The sequence below is a fragment of the Phalaenopsis equestris genome, unplaced genomic scaffold (genome assembly GCF_001263595.1).
Source record: "Phalaenopsis equestris unplaced genomic scaffold, ASM126359v1 Scaffold211932, whole genome shotgun sequence".
Taxonomy (NCBI): domain Eukaryota; kingdom Viridiplantae; phylum Streptophyta; class Magnoliopsida; order Asparagales; family Orchidaceae; genus Phalaenopsis; species Phalaenopsis equestris.
This window is the reverse complement of record NW_018230899.1, coordinates 15,650-29,893: the sequence shown is the minus strand read 5'-3', so window position 1 is coordinate 29,893 and position 14,244 is coordinate 15,650. Positions and strand designations below refer to the sequence as shown.

The 14,244-nt window shown below is 33.6% G+C and overlaps 1 protein-coding gene across 1 annotated transcript; it reads right to left on the bottom strand.

Moving 5' to 3' along the window:
- Positions 1 to 12,665: 12,665 nt before the first annotated feature.
- On the bottom strand, positions 12,666 to 13,840 carry LOC110036865 (sphinganine C4-monooxygenase 2-like). The gene is made up of 2 exons (XM_020741416.1): positions 13,323 to 13,840; positions 12,666 to 13,213 (listed from the first exon to the last, which is right to left on the bottom strand). The coding sequence occupies exons 1-2, from the start codon at positions 13,623 to 13,625 to the stop codon at positions 12,668 to 12,670; spliced, it is 849 nt and encodes a 282-aa protein (XP_020597075.1). The 5' UTR covers positions 13,626 to 13,840; the 3' UTR covers positions 12,666 to 12,667.
- Between the last annotated feature and the right edge of the window lie 404 nt (positions 13,841 to 14,244).

The window sequence follows — 14,244 nt, the reverse complement described above, 5'->3', positions numbered from 1 at the left end:
TTATTTATTTATTTATTTATTTATTTATGAATTATTATTTTTTTAGGAATAATTTATCATTTTCAGAACATAATGTTAGATTTAGCTCTTTGACCGCAGCGCGACAGTGTGGACTTTTAAGTTGAATATATGAAAAATTGTGTATTTATAATAAAACTCTTAAAACTGAAAAAAAAAAACAAGATATGGACGCGGTATAAAAACTTCGATGAGTTCCACGCGGCCTACCAATTGATGAGGCATTGATAGTTCAACTTTACACGGCTTGTTTAATTCAAGGAAAACTTACTTATTTATCACACATTTTTTATGAATTTACATATTCGACACAATTTTGTAATATTTAAATTTCTAGCGCACTCAAGCATGAAAAGATACATCACTTTTAAAAAAATAAATAATAATAATATTTTAGCTTCCATTTTTTCTTCCAAGAAAAAAAAAAAAAAAACGGGAACCCTTATGTACAATTTTTTGACTAATTTTGAAAAAGGAAAAACTTAAAAATTGCTTTGATATATTCGACAACAAGTGTCTGTCCACCTCATATGTGCTAATTCGACTCACATAGGTTTGAACCCGGGATAAAGGGGACTTAAATCGAAACTTTCAACTAATAAGCCACCAGTTGGGCACATTTTTTTTTTTTATTTACTTTAAAGAATGGTATGAGGCTATCATACGAGCTCCAACCATCCCGATGCACCTAACAATTTGAGTATCACACCCTCCACAAGGGGGGAATCGACCCTAGACCAGAGGGGAATTACAACTAACAAGCAGATGTTCGATCAACTGATTTGAATATGCGGTGTGGGCGCTCACACGCGCACACACACACATAGACACACACACACACCCACATATATATATCTTCTATTAGACGAGTCTCGATCTTCCCTAGGTGCGCTAAACATTCAAGTTTCACACTCTACACACGGGGAGAATCGAACCCGTGACCTGAGGAGACATACGATCTTCAGAGAGACTGTTCTACCGACCGGCCACAGAACGCATACACGCGCCCACAAATAAATATATATATATCCTAGAGTATAGCCAATGGTTATTAAGATTTGTCTAGCATTAATCCTTGACCAGCTTTAGTAAACGAAAAAATTATAAAGAATAATTAAATTGACAAAAGTAAATCCGAAAAAGTCATAAAATAATGATCTAATATATGCTGCATACGACTGATTTGTGACTTGGAGAGAAAGAAATGAATCCTCTTCTCTCATGTCTCAATCACTCTTTGGAGGGAAGAAAATATAACATTTGGACTTAATGATGGCATTTAAACAATACTTTGATGTGTTAAATTAAATTCTTAGCTAAAATTATCCTAAAAATAAATAATAATAATGATTAATCAGTCAATTGCTTTCACCAGCTCCACCAAAGAAATTGCATTTTTACCTTTTCTTTTCCTAATCGTGGCATTTTCTATAAAATAATGTGCGTCATTAGAAATAAGAAATTTAAATTATCATTTAATAATTAGGATTAGGTTAAGATAGATCATAGTTTGGTCAACTAATGAACTTTGGTTAATTTTATGGTTGTTTTGGACCTTTTTGTCAAATTTATGGTCTATTGGTGTAAAAGAGTCGAACACGAACGAATAGAGCTTGTGTTCGTGTTCGGTTCGTTTGAAATTTAGTTTGTTTGAACGAGTCGGTTTGACATCCCTAATATTAATATATATAAAAAATATATTATATTAATTATATTAGTTATATTATATAAATATATAATATCTATATTAGTATATTACTAATATAGTATATTAATATATTATTATTATTATTAATTTATTATATATTATAATTTACAAAATTTAATTTTTTAAAATATCATAATTTTTTTATATATAACTATTTTAAATTATTTTATATTTCGAACAATAACGATTCAAACACGAACGAATGCATCACTGTTCGTGTTTGGTTCATTTAACTAACCGAACAAAAAAAAATTATTCACGTTCATCTCGTTTACTTATCGAACGGATCGAACACAAACTTATTGAAGAATCAAACACAAGCTGTTCATGAACAACGAGTTTTTTTGACAGCCCTAATCATGAAGAGAAATCTATGCTAAATTAAGGAAAAGGCATAATAATCATTGCAATAATGAAATCTTCATTAAATTTGGGGTTTTTCGCTTATTAAAATAATGTGAATCTCACATGGGATAAAGAATGATTCTTTTAAAATGGAGATGGGAGTGGGATAAATGATTACAATTAGGGTTTCTAGAATTATAGACTTAAATTCATAATTAGAGGCTCCCCCATAGACACTATGCCTTTTAATTACTTATCCTTAGACTATTGAGAAAGATGTCGCTTATGAGTTCAAAGAGTGAGAAAATCACAATAAATATGGTCAAGATATGTCATTTTCAATTTATTATACACCCTTGACTATTTTGTTAAATAAGTTAATCAATCAAACTTGATTAAAAAATCTTAATTACCATTCCTAAGAGAGATTTTATTAAAGGGGAGATTTTTGCATTAAAAAATTGGAATCAAGCAAGCCAACAAGCCAATAGATATGAACTAGCTCTCTATTTGGAGAAAATATTACATCAGGACTCCTAACACAGTTTGCGTTAGGAGTCTAACGGAGTGGCGCCACGTGTCATCTGGGCCCCACCGTTATATACTAGTATTTGTCAGTGTTAAAAATGGTGGAGCCCACTTGACACGTAGCGCCCCATCATTGAATTCCGAATGCATTAAGAGTCCTGATGCAATATTTTTTTCCTCTATTTGCATGTAACTTTTAGCGTGATGTTCTTTGGTATTCTTAAAATCAAACTTCTTTCGACTTAATTTGCATGTAGTGTGAATGCATGACTAATCTTAGCACATAATGATAATTATTGATTATGAATTTATTTAGTTATTTTCTTTATTTTGTTATCATTATTTTTTATAAGATTTGGAACAATAGGAGCAAGTTGTTGGATGTAAAGGAAGCCTTGCACTTAATTACTATTAACATTCTCATCATTAAGATGCAATCAAATAATTTATTTTCCATGATTCATTAACACAAAAGATATATTTATCATTGAAAGAATACATTAAGAACACCTACTTATTATAACATCTTGTATATCTTAAGGAATATAAATATTAAACAGAAATTACATAAATAAAATAAATATAAAATAGTTTATCAAATTCTAATTAAATAAAGTTGAAGAGAATTTAAAAAAAGGAAGGAAAATATTTTATTTTTCATATTAGACACGTGGTGCATGCATGCAATTATAATGTTTCATTGATGGGTGTTAGACATGTCAATACATAAGAATTGTGTTGCATGCATGCAATTATAATGTTTCATTGATGAGAGTTTAGCACCAACCTTCTGATATGAAAATATCTCACACGACAACAAAATTTAAGTTCACATTTGATTTCCAATGACAACGGTAGATACAAATTAAGTTTCAAACATAAACGTGTTGAAATATTAATAAAAGCATTAAAAAAAACAATATTACCCTCCTAAAATTTTATATTTACATTTACAACATTTTTGTGTCATAAATTTATATATATATATATATATATATATTTACTTTCAAGAAGATAGTGATGGCAATATTTTTCATATTAAAGATATGAGAGAGATGAATATAAATATGAATTTGTATGTGTTAGATTGGTAAATAATTAAGAGTTAAGTGGCATTTATGTAAATGCTCCTAATAACATTTGGATAATGCATTTATAATGTATTTTTATAAAACCTTGGAGCATGATGCCACAATGTGTAAGAGGGTGATTGGCCAAGGACTCCGCACGTAGAGTTACGTGCGGAGTCCAATCACGCCACATGTAGAGAAAAAAAATTGGTCTGGTAACACTGGGGAATATTCCCCTCGTGTTATTCAGGTGTTATTGTATGTTATTCAAGTGTTGCTGATGTGTTATTGTGTTATTATAGTATCAGGAATATTCTCAGAACACAATAACACATGAATAACATACAATAAAACCTGAATAACACGGGAGGAATATTCCGCTGTGTTATTGTGTTCTGTGATTTTATTGGAATCCGCACTTAACTCTATATGTGGAGTCCTGATGTAATATTTTTTTCATGAAACATTAGGTGTTTGATATAAAATCACATAAAAATTGGAGGCATGAATGTAAATACCCATTGCAAAAATTTATATAGTTTTATGATAATTTATGAATTATTAAATTTTAGAATAATTTATCATCGTCAAAACCTTATACTGAATTTATTTTATTCAACGCAGCACAACAGTCTATGTTCAAAAAAGGCTGTTATATTTATAATAAAGATGTCTTGAAACTTGAAAAACTTTATATGCGCCGCATTGATAGTTCACTTTCATAGTTGCTTTATAGACTAGTGTAATTTAATGAAAATTTACATACATATCCCATGAAAATTTACATAAATATCCCTCAATTCTTATGTATTTACATTGCAAAATAAGCTGTTATATCTATATTTTTAACACTTTGATATCATAAGAAACATATGCATAAGTGTTATTTTTTAGTTGATATTGATAATTTGAGTACTATGCATGTAAAACTTAGGGAGATTTAAATAAATGTCATATAAATTTATGTGCATATATGTCTAATATCTAACTATATGTACTGGTTAACTCCACAATAAATTTTTAAAAAATATGCATGAAAATGATGTAGTCCCATTCAAAAGTGTTAATATTAATAATTCTATTGAAGTGAGGTTATAAAATTAGGTATTAGATAAGAAAATGTTAAAATTTAGGTATTAGATGTATAAATAAAGATGAAATATATGATATGTATGCTAATCCTAAATAAAAAGAACAAGTAATAATGAAATTATTAAATTTTATTGGGATTAACTTGAAATTTGACTAAAAATGAATAACTTTCATTCTGATTTGAATTAAATTGAATAGGAAACAAAATCTTTAGTTTCAAGTTAAAATTTTGGGTTTTTAAATATTACCCTCGCCCTAATACTAACAAAAGCATAGAGAATGGTTTTGAAGAGTGGTCAAGCATTAATATTTGACTGGCTTTACTAAACGAAAATATTATAAAGAATAAATAAACTGACCAAAAAGTCCAATAAATCATAAAATAACAATCTTATATATGATGCATACGATTGATTCATGCATGATACACTTCCAACCACTCTTTGGAGTGAGCAGAATATGACATTTAACAAAAAATTTGAGATACTAAATTGAATCATTAGATTAAAAAATTCTTACAATAAGAAAATATAATAACACATTCATAATTAGAGGCTTCCAATGAACACTAAGCCTTTTAATGGAGCATCCTCACTTGTGAGAAATATATCACGCATAGGTTCAAAGAAGGAGTGAATCTCAATAGATCTAGTCATAACCTGTCATCCTCAATCTATTATAGACTGTCAACTACTTTTGCTAAGGATGTTTATTAACCTAGTATGACTAAAAACTCTAAGTTAGCATTCCAAGATTGCTCATCCTAGAAGACTTTGTGGACTTAATATAGTTTATGAAATGAGATAGTTTTGACATTGAACATATTTAAGAGAGGTTCTTATGGACTATAGAGTGAATTTTATTGTTTATAATTCATAGGCTTTTTCATAAGGGAAATGTTTTATAAGTCTGCATCTTTTATATATTGCTATTATAATAATCATGATAATCACTCAATTAGTGGGCACATAGCATGATCATAATAAAATGATAAAATTAATTAGGCTAACTATCCAATTTTTGTTCTCTCATAAAACATATACATCATTGAAATCATGCCAGCTAACAATCCCAGAGATATGAACTAGCTCTCTTTTTGCACTTGGTTTTTAGTGTAATCATCTAAATAGTATAAAACTTGATCTTTATATGCTTTAGTTCAAATTCAATGTGCATTTAGGTTGCATGCATGACTAGTCTAAGCACATAGGGGTAATTATTGATCTTCAATGTATTTATTTTTTATTTTGATATCATATTTTTAAGGAAGGGTTTGATTAATAGATGCAACAGTAAAAGACACCCATTGTACTTATTTACTATTATTATTTTCAACATTAAGATGTAGTTAAATAATTAATAAGAGCTAGGACAACTAGGATATTCAAGATTTACTCTTAAACTTTGAGGTGAATCAATGAGAATAATGATCTCAATATAATAGTTATCATCAAAGAATTGGTAGCCATAAATTGTCGGCATTTAATGTTAAACTAAGAAGGAAAGTGCTACCATAAGGGATTATAATGTATCTAAAAGTTTTCCCATGAATGGAATGGATCACCATGTATATTTTACTTAGTTCTTAGGATCATTCTTCTTTAAGACCACAAGCCTATTGAGTTAAATATATCCTAAATATGATAACTGAACATACTCTTAAATAAAGATGTTCCATTTTTGTTACTCTAATATAATAAAATGAATAAGATTCATCCCGTATAAAGCTCAAAAATCAAGATCCACTATAGGACGTGATGATAGTCACCAAGGAACTGAAATGTAATCTATAAGAGGTATCAATGAATTTATAGAGCTATGATTATATGTTAAGCTTAACTCTATCACCACAGAAATTTAGGTTTTTTCTAACAGCCATAATATGTTGGTTATGATAAGAAAAATCATCTTTTTTAATGTTACCAATGGTTTTAGGCGCGTAGGTAAAAATCTTGTTAGAAATTCCTAAATCGACTAATATTCTGACGCTATAAATTTATCGATAGTTATCTGACAATTCAATGACGTATATTCTTTCGAGAAAATTTAAATTATCGGTAATCGTCGGTTCATACAATTGATGGTTCTTTCGTCAATAATAACATTGTCATACACGTCGAAAAGTGTCACACCCATTAGTTTTTAAGCTGAAAAAACAGTCAATTACGTGTTGTTTATGTGTCATTTTCTATAATCTATGGTTAACTGTCAGAAAAGTGTCTCACCCAATTTTTTTAAAGCAGGTAAAATACGTCGGTTAAGCGTCGTTTATAACCGACAGTTTAACTGTAGAAAAATATTTGTGCACGTCATTTTTATGTGATTCAACTTAAACCATAAGTTGCAATGTCCATTTGCTTGCCATTAGTTTTGGCTACGGATGAGTTTGGAACCATCACGAAACCAAAGGTACGCCATCAAAAACCTGTAGCATAGGGAATAATAAATAAATTATTTATTTCTTATTTAAATTTCCACGTTTATTATCACAATATTTATTATACAATTCTAAGCATTTAACAAAATAACATTATTAGGTCTGGTTGACCCGATGCTTCAGTTGAATTGGGTTAACCCAAGTTAGGTATGACTGACCCGGTGCTTCAGTTGAATTGGGTTAACCTGATGAGTCAATTAAATTGGGTTAACTCGAGTTATGTTAGGTTAACCCAGTAGTTCAGTTAAATTGGTTTACTCCATATTATATCAGGTTGATCCAATGATTCAGTTGAATTGAGTCTAAGTTGAGTTAAACCTGTGAGAATTTATGTTTGACTGAGTCCAGGTTAGGTTGGACATAGTTGGGTGAGACTTAGAGAAAGTTCAAGTTGAACTAAGCCTAAGTTAGGCTAAACTTAGGATGGTTGATATTTGGGTCTGAGCTAGGTGAGACCCAAGGTTGGCTCATGTTTTAGGTCTACTATGAGTTATAACTAAATAGGTTCATATAAGATATAGGTCCAATTTTGGTCAGACCTGAAGGTGATCGAAGCTAGGTCCAAGTTAGGTTAAACATAGGGTTTATGTTTAGGTCTAAAGTGGGTTAGACCTTAGGTATTTAATGCTAGGTTCAAGTTAGGCAAGACCTAAGGTATAGGTTCAGGTCTAATGTGGGTTAGACCTAAGGAGATCCATGCTAGGTCTAAGTTACTTTAGATCAGGGTTTAAGGGTTTAGTTTAGGTCCAATTTGAGTTAAACGCAAAAAGGTTTTAGGGTTTAGGTATAATTTGGGTTAGACCTAAGATGTTTCAAGTTAGGTCTAAGTTAGGTTAGACTTGGGATTTAGGGTTTAGTTTAGGTCCAATTTGAGTTAGACCCAAAAGCTTTTAGGTTTAGTTATAATTTGGGTTCGATTTAAAGGGTAGGTTTGTTAAGTTTAATTTGAGATAGACCTAAGACGTTTAAGTTAGGTCTAATGTGAGGTAGACCTAAAGTTTAGGTTAGATCCAATGTGGGTTAGACCTAAAGTTTAAGTTAGGTCTAATGTGGGTTTGACCTAAAATGATGTTTGATGTTTATGTCTTGTGTGAGTTAGACCCAAAGGATTCAGGTTAGGTCTAAATTAGGTTATACCTAAGACTTAAATTAGGTCTAATGTGGTTTAGACCTAAGGGGTTGGCTGATGTTTGGGTCTAATGTAAGTTAGACCCAAAGGATTTAGGTTAGGTCTAAGTCTGGTCAGACCTAGGGTTTAGATTGAATTTTGGTCTAATTTGGGTTAGACCTAAGGGAGTTATGACTAATGTTAGTTTGACCTAAGATGTTGGTTAGGTCTAATTTGGGTTAAACCTAATAAGTTTAGGGTTTATGTCTAATTTGGGTTAGACCTAAAAGGTCTAGGTTTTAGGTCTTGTTTTGGTTTTACCTAAAAAGGTTTAGGGTGCTTGTCTAGTTTGGGTTAGACGTAAACCAAGCTCAAGTTGAACATGAACTAGGTCAAATATGATTAGGGCTCAGAATTGACTTCAATTGTATTGGGCCCAATTTCCAGTCCCCGTAGGATAGGTCTAAGTTAGGTTAGACCTAACCTAAGCCCAAGCTCAAGTTGGGCTAACCCTGGGCCATTAAAGGTGTTTTTATGGTTAGGGGGGATAACCATGATGTTATTCCTTAAGGGCCCTACTAAGTTAGGACCCTAAGGTTGGATTGAGTGTCTTAAGTTATATTTGGGGGCAATTTGGGCCAAAGTATAAAATTTTAATTTTTACAATTTTATCCTTAATTTTTGAAATTTTTATTTTAGTTATTTCAAGGGTGAAAATTGTCATTTTAAATTTGGTAAGAAACTAATCATTTTGATGTTAGAAAAGTCTTCTAACCTTTGAAAAATCAAAGAATGTTTCCGAGGGTGGAGGGAAGAATCCCTAAAATTTTCATATTTTCTTAAGCTTATATTTAATTTTTAATAATTAAAATTCTCTAAAGTATTTAATTAATTAAAAAAATATATAATTTAATTAGTTTCAATTTTTTTTCATTATTTCCCCTCTCTTCACTGAGTTGAGAGGTTTTTTTGTGATTTTATTTCCAAAGTTATGAACTTTTAAAGTTTTACTTGATTTTTGGGAATTTAATTAATTTGAAAAATCTGAATTATTCACTAACCAAGCGGCACTGACTGGATCCTCGGAGTCATCGAATGTTTGAGTGACTGGGTGTGTTTTCCACGTGGTTGCCACGCTGTCCTACGATCCGGTGCTCCCCTTTTTGTCACAATCGTGACATCCGACCTAATCGCCGTCGTTCGTTTCTAATACAAGGAAACAGACGACATCGGTTTATCATCCCCACGGGAAAGAGCGAGAGTCATCCATGATCAAATGCCAAGATCTCTCTCGATTCTCAACCAAATCACTAAGTTTTTGTTTCCATAATCACATAGCTTCATCTAAGTTAGAAGAAACTATATTTACGGTTTAATGGGCATGCATTGTTCACTTCTTTCATAAATGACCAACTCGAAAGCAAAAATTGGGATTTTGATCCATACCTTGTCCTAAGAGGTGAAGCCTCGATTGGACTTGACAAAGATGATTGTCTTGATGCCACAAAGCTGCTGCTCGTCTCAATTTGACTTGAAATTGGTCCTAGCTATGATCTAAAACAAATGAGGTCACGCTTTGGTCTTGGAATAGGTTTGAGACTACGAGAAGGTACAATTTTGATTGGGGAGAATGTCTTTAAGAGTGGGGAACCTTGTGGGAGAGTTGGTTTGGAGTTTTGTGGAACTTGATTTCAGGGCCAAAATTGGTATTGGTTTTCAATGGGGAAATTAGGGTTTTGTAGTTATGGAAAAGGCTTGAGAATGGTAGGGATCAACTGCCTAGCTCAGGGGGAACACTTTTGCTATTGTGAGTAAGAGGATTTGAGGGGTTTCTAGGGAGCTTAGTGTGTATGCATGGTGCTCGGGTTCCATCCTCTGGCATGGGGAAGGTCAAGTGGCTCCTTAGAGGATTTCAGGTGGCTTTTTGCAGCGGGTAAAGAGATTTGGCAATTTTCCATACCTTGGCCATCGTGGCGAAGGGAGGGAGGCTAGCTTGATTGGGAGACCTTTCAGTGGGTGGCGAAGACCAGATTTGGTCTGGTCTTGGCCTCCCAAAGGCCTAGTTTTGCTTCCTAACGGTGGATTAAGGGAACCATGACCAAGGTGCCATGTGGCCTCCCTCATGGTGAATGGTGCTAAATTGGTGCTAAATTTGTCCTTTAGTGCTTGGACTTGGCTTGGTTTGTCATGTTGTGTCACCCACATGCCATGGTGGGTTGATTTGTGTCATAGATGACCCATGAAGAATGGTTCATGGGCTTCATGGGCCACGTGCTTGGGTTGGGTTTTAGGGTTGGTTGGGCTTGACCTAATTGGCTTGGATTTAGGAATTTAACAATCCCCCTAATTAATTAATTTATTAATTAATTAGGTGGAATAAGGGGTTTGAACCCATAGTTCCAATTAGGCCTCATGACCATGTTGGATAGGGTTCAATTGGATGACACTATGGTCAATTGACAAGATTTGACCAAAATTGGGCTAGGCCCAAGTGGTTTTGACCAATCATGGTGTCACCAAAATTTTGGGTTAAAAGGGTGTGATAAATTTTAAAGTGATTTTTAAGGTTTTTTGTGGTTGGGGAGGCTTTTGTGAGTCTAGGGATCAATTTAGAAAGACCCTTCTCCCAAAGTGAATTTCATGATAAAAGTGACCCCTAGGGTCTATATGAAGGTTCCTAGGGTTTAGTGCTTATTTGTTGGGCATGCCTTGCCCATGGGGGTTAATTTGGGTCCATCACCAATCAACACTCTAAACCAACTCAACTAAGGATTGTGGGCTTAGGCTTGCCTTGGTGAGTTCTAAGAAAGCACATCTCTGGTCTGGGGGTTATTTGCAGGTGAGTGGGCCGACTCCTCATAAAAGTGAGGTCAACACCTCCTATAATTTTCATATGTCTGCTTGTCATTTACCATAGGGTTTTATTGCCTTAACCTTCATGAGAATGACCATCTAGGACATCTTAAGTGACTTTCCCAACCATCTGACACCATGCCATTTATCATTTTAAGTTTGTAACATCCCCTTCTAAGAAAATGATTTGACTAATCCTCAATAGCTTTTATTATATTCTAGTGTTACTTTATTCATTATCTTAAGGTTGTGCACCCGGAACGATGCATAATTTTAGCCATTCTCAATGAGCTCCCTATTACATTCTTCGGTTAACATATACATAATTAGGTTTGTCCCACTTTTATCTCAAGGAGATGTTATTTGAGGCTATCCCCATTTGCCTTTTCCTTACCCTTTGTCTACCACTTTCACCAAAAATTTAGAAGATTACTAACCCGATCATTCTTACTAACCCTCCATGAATTTTTTTGCATTATCTCTTCCAATGCCTTAAAGTTAGATTGTATTTATCTCATAGATTAGCACTACACCACCCATTCTCAATGACCTTCCCAGAAGTTGACTACATTATCTTATCCTCTTTAAGATTTTGCCAGCTCATCCAAGAGAAAAAATGTCTATTGATCCTTAGTTTCATCTTTGATTTTTTTGTTATCTCATCCATCACCTTAAGATCATGAAGCTCCTCAATAACTTCTTATAGTATTAATATCTATTTTATCTTTATAAAATACAATGACATGCATTATAATGTTTATGTAAATGCTTCACAACATTAAAATAACTATCTTATACAGTAAAATAAATTTTGCTCATGACATTCCCATCAAAATATATTTATGAAATGTTGGAGGAACACTTACCTAGCTTCCACCTTTCATTAATATTTTAGAAAGCATCAAATCAATGACGACTTGTAGATTAAACCAAGTTTCTAGAGGAAGAAGGAAAGCATCTGGTTTACTTTAATATGCATGGCTCAAAATCACGCATCCAGAACCATAAGTCCGTCTCATTCCCTCTAACAAATCTCCATTCACATAAAATTAATATTCTCATAACGATCAAATTAAGCACGGTTAGTGATGTGCAACCTACATTTCTCCACCAATCTTTGATTTGTCATTTAGTAGTAGGAAGTGCAAGAAGTTGAAAGCTCATACATCCATTAAAATGTTTTGCTCTTTGGAGATGTAAAGTTTCTTTTTATCAACCAAATAATTGGCTTATAAGATCATCTATTTTACAACAAACTCTTACTTTATAATCTGAAACTGGCTAACAAGGGATACAAAATGATCCAGTGGAAATCCCATAAGAAACACTATAAATAGATTAGAAAGCAGTGGTCCATAATGGTATGACCAAATGGGTAATGTTCATTAAATATTCAATACTTTAAGAAAAACTACAACCCCCTTTTCTAATTTTACATTGTATAATTCTTCTCGTTCTAATGGAAATGAAGTAACTGAGTACAAGGTATAGAATAATTCTGAAATCACTCAACAAATCTTCTTAATAGGCCTGGCCTCAAAACCCCCCTCCTTTCTCTTCTCAAGCGAGTAAGGCATATGTGTCCCGAGGATCTTATCCCAAGTGATGAAGAAAGGCTGAGAGAAGTTATATTTGGTGCCATAGAGCTGATGATGGATGTCATGATATGCGCTATTATTGTTGAAGAAAACATGCAACAAGTTTCCGGGGAGCCATAGACCACAATGGTCGTCAACAGTCTTGATGGTGGCGAACGAAAAGAAGAAGATGGCAGTGTGAGCCGTCATCCCTGAAATAAGAAATGAGAGGGCTCCCCCAATGGTGTCAAGGATAAGCCCTTCGAGCGGGTGATTGTAGAGAGCTCCGAAAGCGTAGGGGACAACAAGAGTGTGGTGCTTGGAGTGGATGTGCTTGTACAAAAACTTATTGACATGCATGAATCGGTGCATGAAGTATTGCCAAGTGTCCATCACCACCATGGCCACGATGAACTGGAGGATGATCACCGGAGTAGAAGGCTGTGGCAGGACGACACCATAGTCACCGCTCATAAACTGCATCAATATATATAAAGGAAATTTTTTTAGTAATCAAGCAGCTATAGGTGTTAATTAGTTCAAATTAATTACATAATACAGAGTTAGAAGTGAAGATGTTACATACCGTGAAGAGGAGGAGGGAGACAGCAATTTGGAAAGCTTGCTGCACGAGGACTCCCTTCACAACGGTTGTCTTAGAAACAATGTTTTTCTTGTCTTCTTCGGCCTTGGTGTGAAGCCTGTACTGGTTCAAATCACCAAGCATCACATAGATGCCAGAATATATCCAATAAACAGCAATGGGCACAAATGTGCCAAGCAACTCATCCGACAAAGGAATGGATTTCATGGGCGTTAGATTGCTGGAAGAGTTCGTGGTCGTTTGACAAAGATTGATGGATTCTGCGTGCAGGGATGAAGTAGCCATGTTCTGTTTGTTAGCACCAGTTTGAAATGTTGGAAGTAAAGAGTGAGGTTATTGTGCCCTTCTTCTTCTTCTTCTTCCACTTCTTTTTTGCTGCTGGTAGTTATGTGAGAACTGGTGGTGGTGTCTGTTGTTTATATAGGAGGTAGGAGCGTTGGATGATGAGAGAAGTGGTCTTTAATGGCCAGCGATGACTGGAGACTGCGACTGAATGGACAAGACGGAGAAAAATATTGTTTTTCTTCGGCTCTTTCTCATGCCGCTAAGTTTCTTGATCTTTTAAGTTCTATTAATTAGGAACTTTGGAATTTGTTATACGCGCTTATTGACCCGGTTGGGGTTGGATAGTTTCTTTTTTTTTTTTTAATGAAAAATGTTTTGAAATGCACTCATGAAGGCTAACGATCTAAAAAAAATGTAATTTTTATTTTAAAATGAAAACCATGTAGCGCTATTTAGGGTGCATTAGGAACGGTTTGTGAGGGACAAAAAGTTTCACATCAACTAAATGAAGAGTTGAATAACGGTATTTAACTCATGGGTTGTCCACCTCACTTAAGAGCTCTTTTGGGAGGTGATAAGTGGTATCAGAGCAGATTACTGTCTGTCAGGTTTATGGATT